Source organism: Hypomesus transpacificus, chromosome 14 (assembly GCF_021917145.1).
Source record: "Hypomesus transpacificus isolate Combined female chromosome 14, fHypTra1, whole genome shotgun sequence".
In the NCBI taxonomy this organism is placed as follows: Eukaryota; Metazoa; Chordata; class Actinopteri; order Osmeriformes; family Osmeridae; genus Hypomesus; species Hypomesus transpacificus.
Window position 1 is genome coordinate 8,110,306 of NC_061073.1, and position 27,079 is coordinate 8,137,384.

The following is a 27,079-nucleotide window of genomic DNA, read 5'->3' on the forward strand; positions in this document are numbered from 1 at the left end:
TAACACATTAACAGATACCTGCTCTACCTCCCTCTCTCAAGACTCAGTAGACAGAAGACTGTAACCTGAGTAATTCAGTGGGCCTTGGCTGCCTAAGCTCTAAAGCCCTGAAGCCCTGAGCAGCCAAGATGGTGTGTGCGTGGGTGTGTGTGTGTCTGTGTGTGTGTGTGTGTGCTTGCAGCCAGAGGTTTAGTATTCAGAGAAGCCAAGCAGAGAGCTGTCTCAAGGGACTGGCCTCTGTGCAATCTACTGCCTGTGCGACTGTATTTCTATAGAAACACACTGAAGAAGAGACACAGGCCAAAGTGAAAGAGTGTGTGTGTGTGTGTGTGTGTGTGTGTGTGTGTGTGCGTGTGTGTGTGCGTGTGTGTGTGTTCGTGAGTGCCACCCTCCCTCACAAGATGAGCCATTTTGTCAATGGCTTAATGACATCTGTTTTGCCCACAATTTGATTCAGGACCAAAGATTTCTCTCAGCAATGCTGAATTCTAAGAGTGATGGAGAGAGAGGGAGAGAGAGACAGGCAGAGAGACGAAGAGAGAGACAAGTGTGCGTGTGTGTGTGTGTGTGTGTTCGTACCGCTCTGTTCTGAGTGTTTACTTAAATGAGGCATGTAATCCTGTTACAGGACAACACGGGATTACAGGGAAGGAGGGGTGGGGGAGGGGGATGAGTAGGGGAATATTGGAGAGATTGCAGGGGGTGTGGGAAGGGCCGGAGACAGGGAGAGAGCATGCTGCTCAACGGCGCTGTGAGGATGGTGGGGGGGGGGGACAGGGACAGGGACACACACACACACCTGTGGTGCCTCCTAAGATATGCTGCACATTACGCTGTGAGAACATGCAGATGTATGCACTCATCATTAGACTGTGTACAGATGCTTGGTGAAACATTGATGCAGGATCTTCTGTGAGGATCAAAGATATGTCATCACTGGGTGTGCATGGTCTATAGGGATAGCCACACCCTCGCACAACACTTCCATAATGTCTTTTTAGTCTTTTGACACTGGAACGTTCACTTCCAGCTTCAGATCTTATGCCCTCTACGTGAGATGTTTTGTGTCGTGCCATTGCTACAGTCCAGGCGCGGTAGAGAGCAGTTATGGATGGGCAAAAGACTGAAGTTGTTGGAGCTAATTTCACTTTACCACCCAATCTGGCTCTCACTGTTGAACAAAATCAGCACTGAATAATTACCCATCCATCCATCCACCCACACACACACACACACACACATATACACAAAAACAAACACACAGAGACAGCAACTGGGTCAGACAGTGGCCTACATTGTTCCCAGAGTGTGTGTGTGTGTGTGTGTGTGTGTGTGTGTGTGTGTGTGTGTGTGTGTGTGTGTGTGTGTGTGTGTGTGTGTGTGTGTGTGTGTGTGTGTGTGACAGAGTTTTTGTGGCAGTATTACTATGGAGAGAGAGTAATGAGTTGACCCACACTGGGCCAGTCCCTGAAGACCTTGGTGTTGAACTACAGTCTAATTACACATCATTACAGAGACAGGCAAGGTCTGAACTCAGCAAGCCCAGATCAACAACACAACACAAAGCACTAATACCTACCAAACACACAGGCTACACAGCAAGGAGTCAGCCACAATTAGAACTCTCTGTGATGTGCAAGTGCTCTACATGGTTTTAAGTGGCTGGAGAGGGGATATGTCCTTAATTAGGCTTAAATGTAAGAAACAGCTCACAGTTTGCTCATTAAGCCGCAGTGTGTTCCGTTGCAAAACGATACACCTCAGCTGCGGTCAATTAAACTCACCAACTTCAAATTCATCCTCCTTGTTTTCATATAGGGGCAAATTTTGGAGCCCAGGTCCTCCCAGTCCATTTCTACATCCATAACAGCATTACAGCCCATGAGGCTGCCAATGGGACACTGGGGTGACATTTACATATCCTGCCAGCTTTTCCCCGTGTTGCATCCAATTAAGTCCCCAGTGGAATCACTGAAACAGCAGAAGCCAGGTTCCCAGGGTTGAGTGAAGCTAACTGATTACAGAGCAGACAGTGTCTATGTGTTAGCTTTCATTAGCAGCCAATTAGAACCAAGAGGTGCGAGATAGGTCTACTTATGTGGGCTACTTCCATTTGAGGACACCATGCCTGCAGGCATCACAATCCCCACGGTGGAAACAAAAGCCAACACACGGAGGAGATACGGGCTAACTGTCCCCAGTGTCATATAGTGGATCAAACTCATTGCACATTTTAAAATATCATTTCGTTTTTTATCGTATATCGTTTTTTTATTAAACGTTTGGGCTCTTTATAATTCACAATGGGTAAATCGCATTCTAGTAAATTATTGTATGCGTTTACAGTATTTGGTATTCTTATCAGCCGCCTGCCTACTAAATGACGTTAGATATGACTGTACCTAAACAAGTTCCTTCAGCCTACCGCTGCAAGTGACGGCAGAAATCTCACGACAGGGCGCATGAGACCCCTAATTAATCACTCCAATGAAAGCAAACACACAATACAGACAAGAGTGGACTATAATTTAATTCTCTCTCTCCCTTTCTCTCACTCTCTCTCTCTTTCTTTCTCTCTCTCTGTCTGTCACTTTTAATCTACCTATCTATCTCTTTCACAAATACACACGCGCGCGCATTTAAACGATTAAGATTGTACGTAAAAAAAAAGTCACAACCGGGTTGTCACGAGTGAGAGTTGTCCAAAGCAATATGTAATTCAAATACAATATGCCAACAGTTGTGACTGACAGTGCATTTGTCCAACTATGAATGAAGAAAGGATTAACCACTTACATGAGCTGAGTAGGGAACTGCGATGAGAGATACCTTTCGTGCCTTAACAGCAACAAAAACATCAGGACTTGTATTCTAAAGGTATCCATTGTCCGAAGGAAACTCCTCGACACACAATAACACTGCGCCCAGTCCCTTTCACCGACTCCCACCGATGAGTTAGACCGGTGTGTGTTATCCACACCGGCCGAGCAGCGTGTGTGTCACACTTCTAGAGATAACCCAACCCATTCACCGATAATCTGATCAACAGCCATCCATGCGCTTTAACAGGTGCCAGATGGTTATTTCTGTCGCTCGCTCTGCAAGGTGCGCGTTGCCTCGTATGTTGAGATGTTATTTTATGGCTGTTCCATCTAAAGAACACATACTATAGGGAGACTAGAACACAGAGACAGCTATATCTGCGCTCATCTCTCTCTCTCTCTCTCTCTCTCTCTCTCTCTCTCTCTCTCTCTCTTTCTCTCTCGTGCTCTTTCGTGCTCTCTTTCTCCCTCTGTCGCTCTCGCTATCTTTGTCTCTGTGTCTGTAGATGAAGAGAGATAAAGATTTCACCGTGGGTGTCCGAAAAGTCTAGGCCAATTACCGTCAGTCTCCGTGGCAGTGGGAGAGACAGCTGGCAGACCTGCGGTGCTTGCCAGTGACACAGTGATGGACTATTGATTCTGATTCTGAACGCAACCTGTAGCTGGCCATGAGAGAGCGAAGTGATGGACAGTAAAATTTCAATCTCTCACAGTGCCATCCATCAAACAGGTTTTACTAGATTCATTACCATTATAGCACTATGAGGTAGACCACCAATAAATATTCCACAGTCCCCCCCCCCCCCCCTCCCGCCACCCAAATATAGATGTTTTATGTATTTGTTTGCATTAAATTGTTACAGTACTTAGACATATAACCCTTTAGTGTTCTCAGTTAAACCATTTGTGGTAGGATACAGCCTAGGACATATAGACACACATCAAAAGCAGATCAAACATTAACAGCAACAGGCTACCAGATTTATTACAAAGGAAATACATGAGTTCTGTTGGTTCTGATCATGGTCTATGATCTATACCTCTGACCAGAAGGGAGTGGCCTTTCGGTCGATTCACTCACTTTGGTTGCATCCAGTGGTTGACATCTGGTTTTATTACTCCCTACTGTTGTTACAGACTCAATGGGTCTGTCCTGTGTCATTGAGCTCCTCAAATACAATCATTCCTGTTGTGGCTGCTTCAGAAAATCGATGTTATTTTGTCTAGTTTTGACTCAAAAAGGTTTCGTTTAAAGTTTATGCTCGACAATTGCTGGCTTTCTCCCCTAAACTTGCTAGTATGCCTGCATTGGTCCTAACATTTTACAATAGAAAAGCTGCTGCAATGCATTGGACTGTAAAATGGGTATTTTCCCTAGAGGTCACTCCCAATCTCAGGGTCCACCCACACCATGTAAACTACCTGTCCACTGAAGCACATGACTGCTGTGGTAGTGAGGTAGGAGGGCGTGCCAAGGCCATAACCATCCTCAGACTTGATGGTATGCCATTGTGATAAACATCTTAATGTTCCTTCTGGCTGAAACTGTGCCAGTGTAATTGTGAAGGTCCATAGGCTATTGCACCCAGTCTTATCAGTCGAATTGTTTCATTCAATTATTTAACTAATTGAATGCTTTTAGTGGCTATGTGAGTGTAGTGTGTGTGTGTGTGTGTGTGTGTGTGTGTGTGTGTGTGTGTGGGTGTGTGTGTGTGTGCGTGTGTGTGTGTGTCTAATTCAGGCCTAGACGCAGGGCAGGGCAACGCAAGCGGAATGCTTGGGGATTTGGTTATCAATCGTTGCCTGGCAACCGCACATCTCTGATGTCCTCTTCCCTTCTTCTCCCAACCCTTTCTCCCTCTCTCTTTCTCTCTATTTCTTTCTCTCTCTTTTTCTCTCTATCCTTTGCACTTATCCCTTTTCTCTCCATCTAACTGTCCCTTTCAGTTGTGTTTGTAAGACATCAGATGCACCATAACTGTTGCTTAAATCGAATGGAGGGAGAGACTGGAGGGAGAGAGAGGAAGGAAAGAGGGGAGAGAGAGGAGGGAGAGAGAGAGGACGGCGAGAGAGGAAGGAGAGAGGGGGGGGAGAGAGGAGGGAGAGAGAGATGGGAGGGAGAGAGTAGAGGGAGAGAGAGGAAAGAGAGAGGAGGGAGAGAGAGTAAAGAGAGAGGAGGGAGAATGGGTGGAGAGAGAGGAGGGAGATAGTGGATGGAGAACATTGACAGAGGAATAAAAATAAGGAAAGGGGGGGAGGATCCTGAAAGCAACACAGACAGAAAGGGAAGTTCAAAGCAGGAATGTAGATAATGTAATGGCATAGGGCTCAAGGCTGGAATCTGAAGGGCCTAGCAGACAATGGACAGACCAGGAACATATTTTACAAGGCTAGCCATGGAGAGGTGCTAAACTAATGCTTGTACCTCTCTGCACTAGAAGCAAAATCTTTTTTATCTATCTACAGTATCTCTTTCTCTGGCTCACTCTTGCTTTTGCTTGTCTCTTCCTAAGGGCCCTATTTTAACAATCTGAAACGAGCGGAACTCGGGCGCTGTTGCTATTATACCGGCATGATAAATGACTTCTGCGCGCGATGCAAATCTAAAATGGGTTGGTCTGAAGTAGCATTACTCGTAGGTGTGGTTTGGGTGTAACCTGCAATAAACAAATCAGAGCATCATCTCACATTCCCTTTACGTACAAGCAGGCGCGCTTGTTTCATGGCGGATTGCTATTATGATGGCGTATTTGCCAGGCGCACGCATGATAAAGGTGATTTCGCAGTCTTCAGAATGTTGTTTCACGGTTCTTGACGGACAACCCTCTTTGTCAGGTGTCCTTATATACCTTTGTCTTGCCACTATTGGTCAAACAGGTTTGATCCATCATTTCTACAATTAGCCTGAATAATTTGGGTATGTGTATGCTAGATTTATGCCTTTTTTCCACATCTTCATGGTTGACACAATGATTTCCTTCGTCTGGTAATATTTTTCCTTGTAATTTTGTAGGCCTGTGATTTGCAAAAATAGGAACCGCTGCATCTGTGTAGATGAGACGAGATGAGATCAAAGTGTGCGTTATGCACACGCTACGTTATGGCTTCTGACTTTCCAGGGGCCTGTACTACAAATCAAGATTTGGCGTTAGCGAGGTAACTTCAGGTTCAACTCAGGGTTTTCTGTACTACGACGGAGGATCACTTGTTACCGGGGTAGATCGCCATGGTAACACATGCTGAACGGCTAACCTGGTCGGGAGCAGGTTAAGTTGGAGATCAGAGATCAACCGGTATAAAAACCCCGCCCATTAAACCTTTACTGCCTGACACAATATTCCGAACATTCCATATGCTGTTGAAATTAGTGATGTGTCGTTCGTGAACGATTCGTTCATTTTGAACGAATCCTTATAAGGACTCGGGAGTAACGAGTCCTCTCAACGAGTGATTCGTTCATTTCCCGACTCGGTCTTTCTACGAGTCTTTGGATCATTTTTCACGTGACCTGCATAGGCTCTGTAGCTAGAGGAAACGAACGATTCGTTCCTTTCCCGACTCGGTCTTTCTACGAGTCTTTGGATCATTTTTCACGTGACCTGTATAGGCTGTAGCAAGAGGAAACAAACGATTCGTTCCTTTCCCGACTCGGTCTTTCTACGAGTCTTTGGATCATTTTTCACGTGACCTGCATAGGCTCTGTAGCTAGAGGAAACGAATGATTAGTTCCTTCCCCGACTCGGTCTTTCTACGAGTCTTTGGATCCTTTTTTCACGTGACCCGCATTGTATTTTTTAGTAGAGGAAACAGTTTCCTTATTCCCTTTCGCGTGGCCGCTGTTTTAGTAAGACGTGAATGAATGATATTCGCTCAAGTCATCATACTGACTGGTTTTGTTATTTTCACTTTACATTTACACTTACAGTTTAGTGCAGTGTAATTGTTTGACGTGATAATTAAATGCTATAATACATGACCAAATCATACAAACTCATGATACATTATTTTAATGCAGGAATTTATTTTGAAATAGTATTTGCTGGTGCACATGTCATGCACTAACCTACAGTGGACGTATAGGGGCTATACGTCCTTTGCAGTGGACGTATAGCCCCCAACCCCCCCCCCCCCCCCCCCCCCCCCTGAAATGAACAAATGACTCGAAAAAAGATTCGTTCATTTTACTGAACGAGATTCAAAGAACCGAATCAGTAAAAAGAACCGAACTTCCCATCACTAGTTGAAATATGATATTCATATTAATATTCTATGAATTTTCATATTAAATCATACACCTTAACTATTTATACCATATTGAAGAGGAGAACAAGGGGATTTTTATGATGTGAATAAATATATGATTACTCAAGGCAAATCATATTTTATCAAGGTGATTTCAGGCAGCCATTTTTTTTACAAAAAACTTCTCCATCCATCATACCTCATCAGACAACTTAATTTTTAACCACTTTAATTAGAAGATGGAGGAAAACTTTGAGTGGGTGGATTAAAAGTTATGACCATTCTAGTGACTAGTGGAAACATGGGGGACTGCCGGCCGTTTCATGCAGCCACAGTCCATGTCGAACTCACCTAAAATGCGCTCATCTAGCCGGCAGTTCTCGAATCGATCTCACGGTACTTTGATGGCGACGTCACAGTGATGTGTCCTCGGCGCCGTCTCAAGTCGGACAAAAAGCCTAACCAGAATTCACTGTTTCAAGTCAACCGCCTGCAGCCGGCTGCGGCGCTGCATGAAGTCAGTCCATGTCGAACGCACCTAATTTGTGTATGTCAGTTCACCTTATTCGCATGTAGACCATTTCTTGTAAAGCACAATATTTAAGAGGGGGGGGGGGGCTCACACAAAGAGCAGCCTGGGGGCCCCTGACCACCTTAATCGGCCCCTGGATGCATGCTTCGGTGTTCAAAGTCAATTGCGCTGGGTGCAAGGTAGGGTCCTTTATCTATCTCTCACTTCCTCTCTCCCCCCTCCTTCTCATGCTATCTGTCTCTGATACGAGAGGTCATCACTGTGCTTTGACAAACCATATTAATACAAGTATGAACAAGTTTAATTTATTCCTCCAAAAAAACAGGAGAACAAGGATAGTCAAACCTTTCCATGGATCGTTTACTGTCACTAACAATGCAATGTGTGTTCCTGTCATGTGCAGTCTTAAAAAATAAAACTTAAATGACAGTAATGCTATAATTTCTTCCTGGAAATGTAGCTTCGATGTGAATAAAAAATAACACTCTCCACAATGTTATCGACCACCTAGGGGGTTGATGTAAAGGATGCAGAGTTGCCTGGGCTCAGGCAAAGAATATAAACTATTTTGTCACTGATGGTGGAGAAAAGCTCAGAACTAATGGATGGGCAGCCCAGACAGACACTGTTGCAAGGCTGCTGCCCTCTGCTGGCACAGGTATGCTAGTGCAGGCAGGAGGAGTCGTACAGCAGCAGTGTGGTGGGATACTTGTGTGCTGAAATGTATTTAAACATTTTACAGACATGTGTGAAAGACTGTAAAGGGACTTGCGTTGGAAACAATTTAATACAGGTTGCAAAGAGGAAGAACACCCTCCCCTCCTCCTTTTGTGGAGCATGCAATAGGACTCATATGGTGGGAACTTATTCCCATCTCTACATCATATCCAGAACACCATAAAAGACACACAAGGGTGTATTAAGATGACAACTAAGGTCTTTGGGATACTGTATTACAGTAGTGTCTCCCCCCCCCTCTCCACTCCAAACCGTTCACCCCCCAAAAACAGCAGTTTATCAACTAGAGATGGTACAATTTCTGGGGAAATTGTAGGGTGTGCTTGCTTACTTGTGTTGGTTGCAGGGGTCCGTATTTAAATTACATTTCTGTATATTTTATATTAAAATGCATAGCCTACTTATTTATTTATATTATTTATATGCTAAAGATTACATAGATGTTAAAAGCATATTTTTTTCTGCTCATTTACAACTCAAAATACTAAGAGTGAAGAGTAGAATGAAATAGTTGTCTTCTCATTTCCCCTGCAAGAGGGAATGGTGATCAGCAACCTCATAGTTGAATCAAAACGAATACATTTGGCAGACCGGTGTAAAAATTGACCTAATCTCTATGACTTAAACGTCATCATAAGTTTTTCCATTATCGTGATATTTTCAGGCATTTAGCCTAATCATATTGCATTAATTCATTAATAAAGAACCCCCTTTGAAATGTAGTTTAACAACAACGTTACCAGCAGTAGCTATCTATCTCAGATGGAATCGCGATTCAAATACTATCATCTGCTAACTGAAAATATGCCCCAAAAATCGTAAATAAGCTTGACATTTATTTAGGGGAAAATCACTCATTCATAAGAATGTCAGTGGTAGCGATCATTGTCAGTAACAAGGCAAAATGCGATATAGCCCTGCTGTGTGGAGAAGCTGCCCCGGTAGATTGTAGGCTACAACTACAACTAGACTGTCTTGGTCGCGATTGCGTTGGTTGAATTCGATTTAACGTTACTTCCATTGTACGGTCTAGGCTGAAATGAATTATTTTCATGAACAGATTGACAAAGAACCTTTTGACATCGACGTTGTCTATGTAGTCCAAATATTAACTGAGCCTTAGGGGCGCGAAAATAAACAATAATAATAATATATATGTGAGATAACAATGGTTTGTGCTCGCCGAAGGCAGGCACACCCCAATTAGTATCAATTTAATCCTGTGCACAGGAAGGCATTACTTCAATATGCCCATGTTTCTTCTTTTCCCCTGATTTGGTCTGTTTGGGGATACTGACAATGACACGCCCCATTATATCGGGAAGGACATCTGTTAGTCCTCTTGCAGACATAGCTTACAGTTGATGCAGGGGAACCCTAATTTTTGGTGTGTTCACAAAAAACTCAAACCAGTGGAAAATCCTTCACTAGAGTTTTAAAGGAAAATTCCAGTGTCAGGCCCTTTTTGACCCTAGTCCTGTAAACTGTACAAACCAAGAAGCCATGCATCTTAGGGTTAATGAAACAAGGGAGTCGTGTACAGTTGGTGCACACACCAAAGAACATAACTTCAGGACACCTTAGCATGTGGAATGAATCTCTTTTCTATATTTATTCTTTAGACTCAAGGGAAACAGCCGATTTTTACAGCACAATAATTTGCATAATTTCTCAACACATCCTGTGTACAACCACAAAACCATAACGCTAGATTCTTTGTTTTTACACTGAGTGAAAATCAAGACAATTTTACAAGCATAATCTTTATATAGTACAGCATATGTCCGATAAATGTACACATACTCTCTTTTAAACGTAATTCTGGAAGCAAAATATATTGACAAACCATCAACAAAAACATGCAACATCCAGTGTGAACAGAAAGTTGCAGACAATTATTGAAGTTTAGTAGATATTTTTTCCCCTTTATGTTGGTGCAATAATCAGTGTCGGGACTGCACAGATACCAGTGGGTTGACAACACACAGTGATTGACTTCCCTTTACACAACTAGAGACACATTTATGTACAGTCATAGTTAGATTCTTATGTTTTTTGACACTCACATGCTCCGATCTCAGACCATATAAACATTCATTCTCTGTAGAAAATAAATACTGTATGTACACTAACTCAATAACTACACCACATTCACACCCCACACGATCACAGACATGGTTGCATGAGATCACATTTACTAGCAACATATATCAGAACAAGCCTGTACTGTAAGGGGGAGTTGAACAGTCTAGTCTGGGGGTTCAAAGAAGGCGTTTCTTTTCCTAAGACTGAAAAGTATGGGACATGTAATGGTGGTTAAACCAAAACGTTAGTCACCATAGAGGTGCATTCGTAGGCAATACAAATACTTACTTGTCAATAATTGACATCGTATTTTTGTTTTGTAAATCATTTTGTTTTGCCACAGAAATGCACAGTACTGTGACTATTCCAGTAGTCCTCCATTCACCACAAAGAACATGATTCAATATTATTTTGACATAAAGACACTAACCTGGACGGACACTAAAACATGAACTTAAGAAAACAATAAAACAATGTAGTACTAAAGTGCACAAGCTTTATGTACATGGTAACAGTTGTTAGGCAGTAAAAAAAATATTATATTCTATTTTCTTTTCTTTTTTAAATAAATTAAAAATCAAACAGTAAATTCTCTTTATAACATGTTTTCAGACAAAATGGTCACTGACAATACATGTTAAGAAAACGCATTCAAACACATTTATGTTGCATAGAATTACTTCAACAGAACCTATGGGTTTGGTAATAAAACAAGGTTGGCACAACAAGTATTTTCTGTAAAACCAACCACATGTCCCTCTCATGAAATATTGGCTATACTGTAGGTAGATATATATATATATATATATATATATATATATATACTTTTTTCACCCTCTTTTTATTTGTCAAACAGTATGAGCCCAACTGACATCTTGACTGAATGTCTACCGTTGCTGCCTCTGATAGGAACTGGGCTTGAGGTTGCAACACCTCTCTATGATATGCTTTGACAGTAAAGACTGGCTGTAGAACTGGGAGTACAGTGTGTATTCACCTGATGATGCTGCACTTCACTATGCTGTATTGCGGTGTTGACATGCAACCCCCCTATAGCGATGCATCAGTAGTCCATTGTACTCCAGCTCTGGGCCATGACCCTATATGCATCAGAATGGTTCTGGGCCCGTTCGGTATTACTGGGCCACGCAGGGCCATAGCGCTTTGGTCCGAGGCAGTGAGACAGGCTGGTTCACTGTGTTGCAATAGTTTCTGGAGTCACTGACACTGAGCAAACAGCATACAACAAGTGGTTGTTAAAGGAACCCACAACAAATGACAGTTTCGGAAACAGGTTTGGAACCACGGACAAAATGAGGAACTTGACAATTTTACAGCCCCCCCCCCCCCGCCCTCTTTTTTCTTTGATCTTTGAGACAAAACACAGACAACGTGCAACAACTGTAATACACACACATAACACAGCCAGACTGTGGTGAAACACCAGCTGGAGGCCAGGGGTGCCTCCAAGTGACACAAGAGAGGGGTGTGGGGGGCAGATAGAGGCTGTTCCAAAGAGAGATGACATTCTTTGTCAACTGTAACTATGTCAACCACAACATCTCTACAATGTTCACCTTTGTGAAACTAAGGTCAGGCTCTGAAGGCCTATATACAGTTGGTATTTATTCTCCTCATAAATGAGTCACTTGTGCTCCTGTAGGTCCACATTCACTGTACCTGCATAACAACATTCTAGAGAACTGCATAACACCAGAACCTAATGGACCAGATTGTCTGTGCTCCACTCATAGCCTCAACTCTTTACATAAAATATGGATTATTTATAGCATACTCTGAATGAATCACTATGGCTGTAGACGTGGACAGCTCATAAAATATGTTATATGATATTTCCTCTTTGATAAAACTCTGTTAATAGTCTCATGATAAATAACTCATTTCGATATAGTGTCATTCTCTGATTTATAGTTTCACTGTTAGATATCTACATTTGAATGTACATTTCCATTTGCTGTCAACGTTATCTGTTTCCTCTGCAATGCCATTCCCAACCACTAGAGGATACACACATCCTCACAGCATCGCTGCTGTTTCATAAAACCAACTGTGTCATATGAGAAAGATTTCTTCTCTGTCCAACATTCCAAAACATGACAAAAGTACGTCAATTTCAAAGCCCCACACAGAGTTGATGGTTATTGTGTCATCGTCAGCATTAGTCATGCATGGTACACAGACAAATCTCAGATGTACTGTAGAAAAAAAGGACTCGTTTCCATCAGACATGTGGATCCACTCCCCCACTGAAGGGACCCTGGGGAAAAAAAGATGTTCTCATGGGATGGAAAAGGGATGTGATGACATCTCTGCTCCCTGGGGGGGGGGTATTGCTCCAGCCTTCTGATTGGTGCCTTCTGTGAGGTTTGGATATTGTACCACAGGCCCAAGCTAGGAGATGACACAGGAGGGAGGAGAACGAAGGCTTAAGCTGTCCCATATCAGGTGCATATTACGTGCTGGCAGTGTCTGGCCCTCAGATCACGGCCCGTGGTCTGTGTTTTGCTTGGTCTTTTTTTTCTTCGTCTTCTTCTTTTTTTCCCCAACTAAGACCTAGGATGAAACATGAACAAAGCGTGCCTCCTCACGATCTCTCCGACCTCGCCGGAATTCCAGTCCATTCTTCCTCCACTGGCCCCTGACGACTCCTGGCTCAGCGTATTCCCCTCAGGGGTGGGTCTGAGTGGAGCTGACCGACAGTTTGTGCCAGCTGACCACCCTCTTCCTCATGTCGACCTTATCCAGCCAGATGTAGGCCTCTCCTATGAGCGTCTTCTTCAAAAACTTCCCTCCATTGGACACCAAGAAGAGCTAGGAAAGAGGAGGAGGCGGGCACAGTGGAAGAAAGTTAGACAGTGGGGAAAAGCAGCCAAACCTGCCCTCCCAAACCAGACCGAGAGACCAGGTCCCGGTGTCCGGGCCTACCTGTAAGGAGTGACCCGTGGGGTTGAGGTTGAACCTGAAGGTCTCGTTGAAGGAGGGCTCGCGGTCATGGCGACACACTCTCGTCTTCTTCTTGATGATCCTCTTCTGAGTGGCCACGTTCACCACGTACAGCTTCACATACAGGTCTGTGGGCACGATACGCACACACACACACACTGCAGCTGACACAGGTAGACACAGTGCACCGTGCACACACACTAGTGTGCGACGTTAGTAGATGGAGTACAGAACAGTAGCTGCCACCACAAGACACCTTATACACTCAGTTGTATACACACACACACACCTGGTAAGTGGTCCGGGCTCTTGAACTTGTAGGTGATGTTTCTACACTGAAGAATCTCCAGGACCAGCTGGTCTCCTTCTGTCTTTACCTCCTTCTTCAGAGCCACCTTGATCTCCCCCATCACTTGGGTCTTCCCTAAAAGAGGAGACATGGAGAGAGCAAGAGATAAAGAGAGAGGGGGGGGGGAGAGAGTGGGTGAGAGAGGGGGATCGGAATGTGAGGAAGAGAAGGGGTGTATAAGTAATTGAAGGGGGTGTATGGTGAGACAAACACACTGACTCAAACAGACACAAAGAGAATACCGCGAAACACGGAGCCTCCTACTCTTCTTCTTTGAACAGCCGTGCCTCACTGACACACTGTCTGTAGCACAATGAAACCAGGGTGGGCGCCTTCTCTCTCTCCAGTTTCACTGGAACGTTCCATAAATGGCGCACCGAACTTCCTTCTGTGGTTTAAACCTGCACTGGTTTACAGCACTAGTGTAAAATGTCAGCTGTCGTGGTAATGACTCGCTAACCCCTGTCTAAGTATCGGTGTCCTGGCTGTTGACTAAGTTGGCTGCTGGCTCTTTGTCATACTGTGTAACTGGAGAAACTGGAGGAGAGAAGGGGGACCCAATGTAAACCGTAGATATGATAATGATATTGCATGACAGGCAGGTGATATCCACCACTCTCCCACGGTGGGAAAGAAGTGTGCTTTTAGCACAAGTCACTGATGAATGTAATGTATTGGTTTTTGTTGAGTGACCGTGATTGCATTTCCGACACTTTGAATTTAGCTCAGGAGAATATTACATCTGTCTTTGTGTATCCATGTGCACAATTGAATGCAGCTACCACGCATCTGAACGTTTTTGGGCCATGTTGATGTTATGTCACAGTCTGTCCAACAGAGGGAAACATATATCCATGGACAGAGAGGGGATTAACACTGCCTGCCTGCCTGCCTCACAAGTCACAGTAGATTCACTGTCTGTACAGGCTCACATTTTCTGGCAGACCTGTGTGGGAACTGAGTAGTAACAGTGCGATCCACTGCTATTCCACTGACCTTCATTTTCTGGGGTACCCAGTCCTCTGGTCTTGTCAGTCCCATTGGGAATGGTGTTCCCACTGAAAGAGAACACAACCAGACCTTCAGTACGCTGGGCCCCGGGATACACGAGTGATGTAGGGGGGTCAGATGGCTGAGCGGTTAGGGAGTCAAGCTATTAATCAGAAGGTTGACGGTTCGATTCCCGGTCGTGCCAAATGACGTTGTGTCTTTGGGCTAGGCATTTCACCCGACTTGCCTCGGGGAGAATGTCCCTATACTTACCGTAAGTCGCTCTGGATAGGAGCGTCTGCTAAATGACTAAATGTAAATGTTCAGTATCAGAGGTGTGTCATGGGTAGCATGTACTCACATGCGTGGAACCTGGAAGATGGCACTGTCCATTCCGCTGCCTGGCCCGTCATCCCCATCCAGCCCCCCGAACCCGTCTCCCACCAGGCTGGGGGCTGAGGACACCACTGAGCCTGACAGATCGGCCAGCCTATGGCCTGGTCCTGGGGTGGCAAGAGGAGGGGAGATCAAATAGGTTCACGTGAGCGGGTTCATCCAATTTATTCCAACGTCACACTCCATTTCCCAGGATCCATTTCACTGGCTGACTGGTGTCTCCTCCAATGACTTTAGACTGGCTCTGTTTTAAGTTTCGACCGTGGCTATCCTGTCTCAAACCAGAAACTTTACTCAGCTTTACGCCAGAGTGATAGACTCATGGACTCTGGGCGTGCAACAACACAAGTACACAAGATCTGGGCATCAGATGGCTGAGCGGTTAAGGAGCCGGACTATTAATCAGAAGGTTGTGGGTTCGATTCCTGGCCACGCAAAAATGACATTGTGTCCTTGGGCAAGGCACTTCACCCTACTTGCCTCGGGGGGAATATCCCTGTACTTACTGCAAGTCGCTCTGGATAAGAGCGTCTGCTAAATGACTAAAAAAATGACTAAATAAGTACACTTTCAAAATGAGGTATATTTGACTCAATTAATCCAGTTCTTTAACTCCAGTGGCTTTAGGCAATACATTTCATCAAAACCATTTGAGTAAACCTAACTTCAGATTTTACAGTGTAAGTACCTATCATATGTTTACCAGGGGTATTGCTAGAGTATAAAGTGTCATTCTAGTTAATAAAACCTCAATGTGATGTGCTGCCAAGAATAGTTCTAGTGTGAAACAGTACTCTGACAGGCAACTCAATTCAAATGCAAAATGGCCAAAAGCTCTGTATAATGAATGTAATTATAGACAATAAGCCTATACTTGACACCGACCTAATCTGATAGGTTACCTCTCGACATGCGTTTTATGGAATATTCAAAGTGGGGTGAAGTGGTGAGGTGGGTGTGAAGTGGAATTATACAAAGAACGGCTACACAGCTCCTGTTTCCTGAGAGCTAAAGTGACAGTGAGTTCATAGTCTCTCCTTTTAGTCAGAGACTTTAAAAGACCTGGATCGTGATATGGTCTCTTAAGCTCAGAAACGACAGCCACTCATTGACTTAGACCCAGGAAGTGGGGTGAACGAGCAAGATGGCTTCCCTCAAGGAAAACGTGTGAGCCTATGATCTACATCAGCAACATGCACTCATGGAATACGCAAACCGAACCAAGTCAAATACATTGGTAGACACACAGAATGATGTACAGCTCAAATGAGGTTCCTCGAAAAATGAATGCGGTTATGGAATAAACAGATGTGGAATTTGTATTTGTTTGGAATCTTTTTTAATTGCACCACTGAGTACTGCGAGTCGGTGCGTTTAGTCATCTGTTTCATTGTTCTTCTCCTCTCCTGTTGTCTCACCTTCCCTTGACACTTCAGTTCCTCTCATGGGGTAGGAAGGGGGGGGTATATTTTATGCCTTGCTGTGTGTGTGTGTGTGTGTACGTTCTCTCTTAAGGTTCAAATATCACACACAAACACACACACACACACATACACATGCACACCCACCACATAAATGCAACCTCCTCTACCCTCAAGTGTCATCGACAGCGAGGAGGGAGGCTTCATGCATGGGGAACCACACCATTGGGTCGATCGTTACCAATCTTGCAACGAGCTCAAGGAAGGGTATTTCCTGGAAAGACAACCACAGAGTCGTGACTGCTTGCCATCCCTGCTTGGTTTCTGGGACAGGGTATGAGGAGTCACACGGGGGAGGAGGGGGTTCCACAAACCAGCAGCTTGGGATTGGCACACGATCACTCCCACTGGGACGAGTTTAGAAGAGTTAGACACACGGGGGCTCAGGAACTTCTAGCTGGTGTTGTTTCTACACTGCAGTGCATTTAATTCAACTGTGTAGGTTCTAAGATTGTCTATAAGTATTTGTTGTCGAGGTGGAGTTATGCTGTGGCCCCGTTTAGCTTCATACCCTGCAGGCAGCACATTGTCACAGACATTTAGTTATGGAACTACAGTTTAGACTTTCATGAATACATTATTACGAGTTTGGGGTTTAGATCTGGAATTTGAAACACGGGCAAAGGTTTACTTGAAAGCTGCCATGGGCTTACGAGTTAAACAAAATCTGCTTTTACATCCCCGGAGGAACAGCAAACAAACAAGAGACCAAAGAGCCTATCGGACCGTGCTTATTCAGAAGTGCCGGTCCGAGGCAAAGAATGCAAACGGCGAAACAGGACGAGAGGAGAGATCCGTAGAAAGAAGATGTTAGCATGCACGGGGAGAGAGGAAGCATGTCATGGGATGGAATCATCGGGGGAAGGGGCGGGGTTTACTTGGTTGGAGGCGGGACTGTTGGACGGCGGCCTCGGCGGCCGCTATGGCTATCCCAGCGTCCTCCAGGTGGGCCTGCGTGACGCTGCTCTTGCTCTGGCTGCGCGACGGGCCATGGGAGCGCAGCTGGCCGTCCGAGGAGGACTTGGAGCTGCCGGGACTGCTGTGGGACTTCTCCAGGGGGCTCATTTGCATGTCTGAGAGGGGAGGAGGGGAGGAGGGGAGGGGGGGAGTGGGGTGGCGGTGGTGGGACGTGGGACAAAATCAGTGTTTTTAAGCTACGAGAAAAAGAAAAGCACGCTACAAGAGCTGCAGTCTTTCCTATCGGCACACAAGTCACCTGAGGTCAGTACAAAGTGAATGCGTTCGAGGGAAAAGAGTAGTGGGCACAAGTGGTGTAATTATGTCGGGCAGGTGTCCTTCTGTGATTACATCTCCATGGCAACGGGCTACGTCTCTATGAGAACTGAGTGAAAATGAGAATGTGAAAATTACTGTGAACAAAACAACTTTGAAGCCTTTTCCAGCTGCCTTTGTCTAAAGCAAATATATAACAATCTGATATAACATTAATCAGAACGACTTGTTTGATTATTGCTCGTTTTTGCTCAAATCGACTTCTGGGATGATGAGTGAAATCGTAAAGGGGTAGACAGGGATATAGCATCTGGTCTCCTACCTTTCGCTGGGTCAGGGAAAATCCCATGGCTTCTACTCTTGATCACTGAGTTCTTGGGGGAGTCATGAGGCCCTAGTCCCTGGCCCTGTCCATGGTTTGGACCACCCTGTCCCAACCCCATTCCGGGCCCTCCTGTAGATCCCTGGCCCTGGGCCTGGCCTTGGCCTTGCCCCTGGCCTGCTCCGGACCCTGGGGGTCCCTGGGAAGCATGGTGGGCTCGGCTGTGCTCGATGCTCTCGCTCTGCTCCTTGAGAGGCAGCCAGCGAGGAGTGTTGTCCAGCTGGGCTGTGTTAGACAGGTCTATCAGCACCTGGAGAACAGGGAGGAAGGAGGTGCTGAAACAGGAAGGAACTACGGCATGTAAACAGGCAAACGAGGGCTAAGGTCCAGAGAGTGTGGGGAGAGAAGATAAGTGCAAAAGTAAAGGTTGATAACGTTGGAGTTCAATTTTGGGTGAACGAAAGCAGGATTTACAGAGTGACAGGCATGAAACTCTGGTGTTCAGTGGTACAGAGCGATCAGGCAAAGACTATTAGTCTGCAGTGTTTTGGCAAGTGAAAAAACAGGGTATTACTGTAAATAGCATTCGTGGTGGGGGGGGGGGGGGGGGGATGCTAAGTTTATGTGACATGTAAGCCAGTGTGTGTGTGTGTGTGTGTGTGTGTGAGAAACTCACTTCTCCCAGGAAGTCGTTGGACGAAGATCTGTCATAATCCCACACGGTCACCTCCAGGGTCTTCTTCTTAAGCTGGAGCATGGAGGACAGGCCTGTTAGTGAGTGGGACTGTGTGTGTGTGTGTGTGCACGTGGGAGTGGTTGTGTCTATGTATATCCATGTGTGTGACTGCATGTGCGGGTCCAGGTGACTCGAGGTGGCTCTTGTGCACCAAATGCCACTTGCTTTCGACGTGGAGAGAGAGGGAGCGTGGGACTATTTTGAATCAAACCTGAGGCGTGCCAAACTGCCGTCATCTGCTAGCAGTGGGGGGGGGGGGGGGGGTTGATGATTGATCAAGAAAGTGTGTGTGTGGTGTGTGTGTGTGTGAGCTTGTGTTGTGTGTCTGGAGAGACGGATGTTTCAGCACGAAGAGGGCCACTGACTGACTGCAGCATCGGACCAGGCCGACGAACATAAAGACACGGTGAACAGCGGCAGGCTCTGAGGACCTGATCAATCCAGCGCCGTTGGGGAAAGCCTGCTTTTTTCTTTTCGCGGGCCACAGCTCCATCCCTCCACGTCTCAATAACAGGCGGCGTGCTGCCAACCCGGGCTGAATGAAGACGTCTCTGTCGCACACAGACGCGGCACGCTCGTGGAAACTCGTGCACTCTCTCTCCCCTCCCGTTTTGGCGTCTAACCTCTGCGTTTGGGAACCCTCTCCTGTGATCAGCAGCGTGTGCGTTGCTCAGATGCTGAGGGGTGGTGCGGGCCGTTAAGGAGAGTCATGGGAAGGGTGATTGAAAGACCCAGAGGGGGTTCCCAGCCTCCCTGATGAGGCCCACTCCACGACACACTCCCAGCTCAGGAAGAAAGACATCCAATGACAGATTGTTCCGGATGTTGTGCAGTACACACGGGATGAGTGTGTGTGTGTGTGTGTTTGTCTGTCTGAGAAGAGAGAGAGAGAGAGAGAGAGAGAGAGAGAGAGAGAGAGGAGAGAGAGAGAGAGAGAGAGAGAGACAGAGAGAAAGAGAGAGAGAAAGAGAGAGAGAGAAGAGAGAGAGAGAGAGAGAGAGAGAGAGAGAGAGAGAGAGAGAGAGAGAGAGAGAGAGAGAGAGAGGAGAGAGAGGAGAGAGAGAGAGAGAGAGTTTGTCTACCTGCTCCAGGTGAATGTTTTTGTAGATCACTGTCTGGTTCCATTCTGGGTTCAGGGTCTTCTGGGCATGTTTGGTTTTCCTCTTGTTATCAGCACTGTGTTGTCACAACAAACGGAAAGTTTTCTTTTCCCCTTCAAAATGTCACAATTCACCACACACAGAATACAATGCAGTATGGCAAAAATAAAGTACTTGCACCAAGAAACATCACATCTCTTTCAAATTATAGATGAAAGACAAGCAGAGTTTTGCATTGTCTTGACTTGCTTGTGACATAGGTCTCTGTTAAAAGAAGAAATTAACAAATGAAGAGCCAACGGAGGGGTTTTGGGGGCATATTTGAGCCGTTCTAGCGGAGGGATGAAGGGACAATCAGATACTGTACAGCACTGCGATATCAACATCGGGTCCAAAATGAATTGGATGGACAAATATAAAAAACTCCCATTGCTGTTCTTTAGTGCGTTTGCACTAACAGACAATTATGAGTTTGTTGTGACAAAGAAACAGAGAAAAGTGTCAGAGGAAAGGAAAAGAGAAAGAGAGGAACAGAGAGAGAGAGAGAGAGAGAGAGAGAGAGAGAGAGAGAGAGAGAGAGAGAGAGAGGTGAACACCAGGCAAAAAAACAGAGAGCAATTGAGAAAGAAAACGAGAAAGTGAAGTCATGGGATGAGAAGAGAGTGACTTTTCCACGTAAAAGGGAACAAATGACACGGACAGACACAAAAAAGATAAGCACGTTGGACACGTAAATTGCGGTGTAGACAAACAAAAAAAGCAACACACACGTAAAGCCGAGCAGGGTCACACTACCTTGCGTTCTGGACAACCATGACTTGGCTGAGACAGTCCAGAGGAGTAAGAGGAGGGCAGACAACAAGAAAAGCAAAAAACAAAGAAACAGTCAGAGAAAGGAAAGGAGCTAAAAGAAAAACAGTAAAGAACAGAAAGCTGAGGTCCACTAGATTTGTTGAGTTTTTTTTCTTTTTGTTTTTTGTTGTTGTTGCCTGTACTTAGTTTGTTATGAAATGCAGGACAAATGCACCCTAGGGGATACAATAAACAGATGAATGAATGACTAATCAGTGCGAACATTAAGCGTAATTCACATTCTAAAACTGCGATTCATATCATTGAGTTATCTCTGAAAAATGTGCACACAGCCAGTTACAGTCAGTTTTAAAACTATAAACCAAACCATTTCCCCATCCAGTCATAATGCTAGGTGCGTGGGCAGGGGACGAAAAGAGGAGCTGTAATCTCATGAACAGGTCTTAAAGGGCCATTAGAGTAACCTAGATACTGTTACAAAACCCGATAAGGTCTCTATCGATCCAATCGTCCTTTCCACACAGTCCACTCAGGAAGAGGGGGCGTGGAGAGGAGGATGGAAGGAGGTATACGGGGGTGAAAGAGGAGATGATACTAAGGAGATCATCCACTAAGTGGACTGAGCCTTCGTGGCAACATCGAAGCTTTGAAAAACAGAGCACTGCGGACCACGCATGACCACGCACACACACACACACACATACCTTAGCATGTGACACTCCAGTGGTGTGTCCGTTTCTAATAATAGAAACCTTGTATTTCTGTTAGGCATTGCAAATCAACTCTATGTATTGGCGTGCCATGGTCCCTAAGTACATCTGTGTCTGCTATCTCCAGCGCATCCTCTGTGCTCACATCACCCGGCGCTAATCTCATATGACACGCAGTCAATAAAAGAGCAGTGAAGAGGAGAGAGAGAGAGACAGCGCAGGAGAGAGAAAGAGAGATATATAAAAAGATATACGTATAGAGAGAGAGACGAGAGAAAGAGAGAGAGACAGCACGTGCGCCCGCGAGAGAGTGAAAGAGTAACTGGGGTGTGAGGAGTAGAGAGAGAGACAGCAGAACGAGGATGCGAGAGGGGGAGAGAGAGGGAGAGACGAAGGGGGAGAGAGAGGGAGAGACGAAGGGGGAGAGAGAGGGAGAGACGAAGGGGGAGAGAGAGGGAGAGACGAAGGGGGAGAGAGAGGGAGAGACAAAGGGGTAGAGAGAGGGAGAGACGAAGGGGGAGAGAGAGGGAGAGACGAAGGCGAGACACATAAGAGCCTCACCCTCTCCCGGGCAGCAGGTAGACTTTGACGAAAGGATCGGAGTAGCCGTTGTTGTCCTTCTGAGCCAGATTTCTGGCCTGGAGAACATGAACAATCAGGTTCCCCAGGTTCCTGTCATAGTTGATCTGGAGCTGATGGGGGTTAGAGAGATGTAGGGTCCGTCAGCTTCATCTAGTTCCTGCAGAGAATATTGTATCTCCACTTCACACGACACAAGTTGGAACCTGGAGCAGACTTACCTGGATCTCCCCCGGTGATGGGGTGAGATTGTGGCTTCAATAGCTCCGTCGACTGCAACACACAACGCACACACAGCACACACGCACACCACACACACACAGCATCAGCCCTATTGCCTCTTGACTCTTCTGTCCTTCAAATCCAGGGTTTTATATAGGGGTAAGGATATGTTTGACCCAACAGAGGAATACATATTGTCAATAGACGAATGATCCCTCGTATCAGAAGTGCTGAGCACAGCTCTCTGCTTGCTTCAATAGGTCTCAGGAGACATGTGATCATGAGGGGTTTAATAGACTGAAAATGTCACTCGGTATAGACACGAAGGTTAATGATGTTGATGAAAAACACTTTAAATGCTTCTCTCTTTCTCTCTCTAACCCTTTCTCACACAGCTTTATGACTTATTAATGATGGGTCCTCAGTCACCATATGGCTGTAATAACACACTCTTCTCGTTATAAGTTACACAAAGAGAAGCATCATAGCATCACACAATAGCCACTAAATATCATTACATTAGGTTTTCATTACAAACCAACATAACTTTGCATTTATATCGATTACAGGCTTAGCCTTGAGTAAAACTGTTTAAAATTGTAGCTACGATCAGTGGTCTATTTTTACTAACACATAGATTAGAAGAACTGGGACATTATGTAGGACACTAGTAGACGCAATATCAGTTTAAGTGTATAGACTTGATGAGAGTGCGAGGTCAGTTACCTTAGCACTGTGTCGTTGTTTCTTGTTGATTGCGGGCGAGGCCGGTTGTCCAGGGCTGGGCACGCCACTGGAGGTGCCCGAGCCAGCACCTGAGTGGAGGAGGGCGGAGCGCTCCAACGCAGAGAGGACCCCCATCCCCCCTGGTCCGACCCCCGACCCGGGCACCCCAGGACCCTGCTGCTGGGACACCTTTTGCAACTCGGCGGCCAGTTGGTTAGGATCCACACCTGGAGAGCGCTGCCTCTCACCTTCACGCACACACATACGCAGAGAAGAGTTTGATGTCAGCGGTCGAGCTTCCATGTAGGATCCAGCCTGTGATGGCTGTGTGTTCTTACCAGTCTTGAACTGAGCGTGCTGCTCCAAGGCCTGAGGGTAGTCGGGGTCTGACAGCATGTTAAGATCCCTGAGAACACACAGCAGCCTCCCATCAGCAGCTCATCGACAGCCACAACCACAACCACGATCAAACTGTCCACCTCTTATGGATTGGAGTGAACACTCACCACCAGGGAACAGACACTTGGTTTTGTAAGCAAAACTATGAGCTTGGGGAAGACTACAGGAGACAAGTAGGAGAGAAGGAGACGACAATGCAAGGAGGGGAAGGAAGAGGGGAAGGTAAGAGAAGAGGGAGGTCCCACTCACAGTCGCACAGAAAGCTCCGCCTCTGCACAGGGCTGACCCATGATGCACTGCACCTCCTCATAGGTCTTGCCCGTCAGCGGAACCCCATTCCACTCCAACGCCTGCATTCCTGGAGAGAGGACAGGGGAGAGAGGGCTGTCCTTTAGAATTGGAATGTGTCGCTAAGAATGCATAATAGGGCCCATCATCAGTAGGCAGACCCTCTATCTGGAGTGTCGAAAGTTATGGTCCTGGGAGCGCTCGAAGACGCAGCTCACTTCTCTGATACAGCTGGCTGTCTCTAAGCCCCTATCTCTTCACACAGTAGAGAAGACTGTAAATGCATGCCAGAGGGATACATGACAGTTAAAGTGTGGAGGGGGAAAAATACACGGCACACTTAAACCCTCCTCCCAGCGCCGAAGCTTCACTTACTCGAATGGAAGCTCGTCTCCAGAGACTGCTGCTTACGATGCAACTCTCCCGTGTGCATTTAAATGTTCCCGACAAAGCGTTGGTTCAGCCACTAACCATTTTCGATTTCTGTCGATTGTCCTTATTCTCTCTTTCTCTGTCCCTTCCTCACTCTCTCTTACTGCACCTAGGGACAAACCGTCCAATTGAATGCTACTCTTTCACTGCTACATAAACATCACATTTGCATAATTACAATACTTCATGCAGAGAGAGGACATATAACGTTCGGGTGTGAAATGAGTGCCCGGTCCAATAATACTGGCATGACTTGAGCGTCAGACACAAGTGGTTTGAATAAACACCCAAAACAAAACATCAGCTTAATGGAATACTCAGGCAAACTAAATGACAAACAATAACACGTCCATGTTTTGCTCAATAATCTCTCTCCGAATCCTCTTCCTTAATGACAGTGGATCCACTTAGACGTACTGAGCCCAATCCACGAATCCCAAGGCAAAGTGGCCAGTCAGAGTGCTGACAGGCAGCTATGTTGGAGGATCCAGACTTAGCAGAACAGTGTCCTTCAGTGTGTCACTTGTCTGTCAGCAGTCAGAGGAGACCTGGCCAGGGGGGAGCCCAGCGGGGAGCGAGAGACAAGCACAGCATCTGAACTGAGCTGATGGACACTGCTTTTCCCTCCAGGAACATCCCGGAACTGCAGGGATTAGTGGAAATACCCTGGCTACTCCGCTGAATGCACAGGGTGCTCAGATGGGAATGAAGCATTGAAATGAAGGACCTTTAAAGACTTTGCTTGTATCGTGGAATTGTAGTTTAATGGCAAGTTGAAGCCACATAGTGATGTACTAGTCAATTGACCCAGGGCCTCTGGGAACCTGTGTGGCTGTTACAGTAATGGACGCTTTAATTTGGCCAATTGTTTGATATATATATATTTTTTCTTTACTACTAATGTGTACAAGCTTCAGCGGTCCAAGCACAACAAATTAGCGAGCTAGATAGCTAACGTAACAATGACTTTGGAATGTTGGCAGAAAATATGTGTGAATGAGAGAGAGAGAGAGAGAGAGAGAGAGAGAGAGAGAGAGAGAGAGAGAGAGAGAGAGAGAGAGAGAGAGAGAGAGAGAGAGAGAGAGAGAGAGAGAGAGAGAGAGAGAGAGAGAGAGAGAGAGAGAGAGAGACGGAATCTAATATAATGACTAATTCTGGCTAATGCTGAAGAGAGTCAGGCTGAGTTGACAGGGCTTTTCTGTGATGGTGTGTGGGGTGTTCTGGAATAGGACATGACACACAAACACAGAAGGATGCAGTGCTTCTTCTCTTTTCCTAACAAATAACAAACATTCAGCTTGTGACAGGACTATTCACAGAAGGCTTACAGTGTCTTAAAATTAATAATACCAGAAAAGTCTGCCTAAACCATTAATCTGTCACAAGCTGAGATAGGACATTGAGAAGTCGATCTGCAGGGCTAGGACCCAAAAATCTATATTACAGTGCACCTCCTTCAGTTTGAGCAGTTTACATAATGATGTTATACCGTTATTTTCCCAAATGTCTACTTTCATTCTATGTACTGTAATGGTTGCCATTACAGTTTTTATGACAGCTAATAGATGGCCAACAGCACTTTGTAGACTAGCTTGTCTGAGTATCCCATATGAACAGAGACTCTCACCTTCCACCACTTTTCCTGTCTGTTCTGCAACTCCTCCAGGGGTAACCTTGGCAATGTAGGCTCCAATCTCCCCTCGTGTCCCGGGTATCTCTTTCCCTCCGACCACACGAATCCCAAGACCATTACCTGTGGAGAAGGATTCATTTTTGAGGGTGATTGTTGCTGATCGACTATACAATCAGATCACCGTTGGCAAATTACACACTGATTTTCTTGAGAGTAAATCCATTGCTTAGCTCAATGTTATAGTATATCATGTATGTGTGCGTGTGTGTTTGCATATGTGTGTGTGTGTGTGTGTCAGTTCCTCTTGCCATCCTTATGTACCTGAAACACTGGTGTCCTTGGGGTCTCTCTGCAGTTTAATACGCGAGTGAGGGAAAGCATATGGGATCAGCTTCATCTAAAAGAGAGACAGAGAGATAGATAGAGAGACACAGAGAGAGAGAGAGAGATAGATAGACACAGAGAGAGAGAGAGAGAGAGAGAGAGAGAGAGAGAGAGAGAGAGAGAGAGAGAGAGAGAGAGAGAGCATGACAGAAGGAGAGAAAAAGAGAGCATTAGAGGGCCCTCTGATGGCTTGACGAGAGGACTCTCACCTGCAGGACAACTAGATCCTGGTTGGTTGGTGGATCTGAGAAGCAGTTCAGTCCAGCATTGCTTACTTGTCTCCTGTCCAGAACGTGTCCACCCTGCGGGCCCTGGCAGCCCTCTCTGGGCTTGTCAAACCAGTCTGAGTCCTCTCTCCTCAAGTGGTAGGCTAAACAGGGGCAGGCAACAGCTCAGATTACCTTACACACAAGCACATATACACTCTCAGCTAGCCTGTTGGCTAGGTCTGTCCCCGCTGTAGCATCTGGCTACAGCAGAGACTGACCTGTTTACCAGGCTGTGAGCAGTAACATCCAATGACTGAGACGAACAGGCTTCCTAGCTTTCTGTTGTGTGCTTCTCACTTATATCTGACTTGGCTTGATAGATGGAAGATAGGTGGATGGAAAACCTTGCTGTGTCCCATCCCAACATGAATGAGATTTGATTCGCACCTCAGTCACTAAATAAAAGATGGCTGCGTATCTGAGTCAAGCATGCGTGCATGCATTACCAAGCCCGGTGTGTATTTTCAATGTTTGTATATTTCAATTCAAGAGCTATCGAGTGAGCAGGGTTTTGTTCCTGAACAGCACCGCCGCCACATTTGATCTGTATCTTCTGGTGTGTTCAACACTAATGGATCAGGTGAGGTTAGAGCAACAGCATTCACACATCTATGGTAAAGTAATTTGTTGTGTG

General features: G+C 45.7%; 1 protein-coding gene across 1 annotated transcript in view; it reads right to left on the reverse strand.

Moving 5' to 3' along the window:
* Window positions 1–11,258: 11,258 nt before the first annotated feature.
* Window positions 11,259–27,079, reverse strand: part of LOC124476374 (protein piccolo-like) — a 40,468-nt gene continuing 24,647 nt past the window's right edge. Inside the window, 18 exon segments of the mRNA XM_047033493.1 lie at window positions 11,259–13,251; window positions 13,366–13,511; window positions 13,673–13,807; window positions 14,729–14,790; window positions 15,084–15,225; window positions 17,478–17,672; window positions 18,155–18,464; window positions 18,831–18,902; window positions 19,973–20,066; window positions 22,075–22,205; window positions 22,314–22,325; window positions 22,327–22,365; window positions 23,041–23,288; window positions 23,379–23,446; window positions 23,689–23,797; window positions 25,787–25,912; window positions 26,114–26,189; window positions 26,452–26,546. Of these exon segments, the coding sequence (XP_046889449.1) occupies window positions 13,108–13,251; window positions 13,366–13,511; window positions 13,673–13,807; window positions 14,729–14,790; window positions 15,084–15,225; window positions 17,478–17,672; window positions 18,155–18,464; window positions 18,831–18,902; window positions 19,973–20,066; window positions 22,075–22,205; window positions 22,314–22,325; window positions 22,327–22,365; window positions 23,041–23,288; window positions 23,379–23,446; window positions 23,689–23,797; window positions 25,787–25,912; window positions 26,114–26,189; window positions 26,452–26,546 (2,204 nt within the window). The 3' untranslated portion in view covers window positions 11,259–13,107.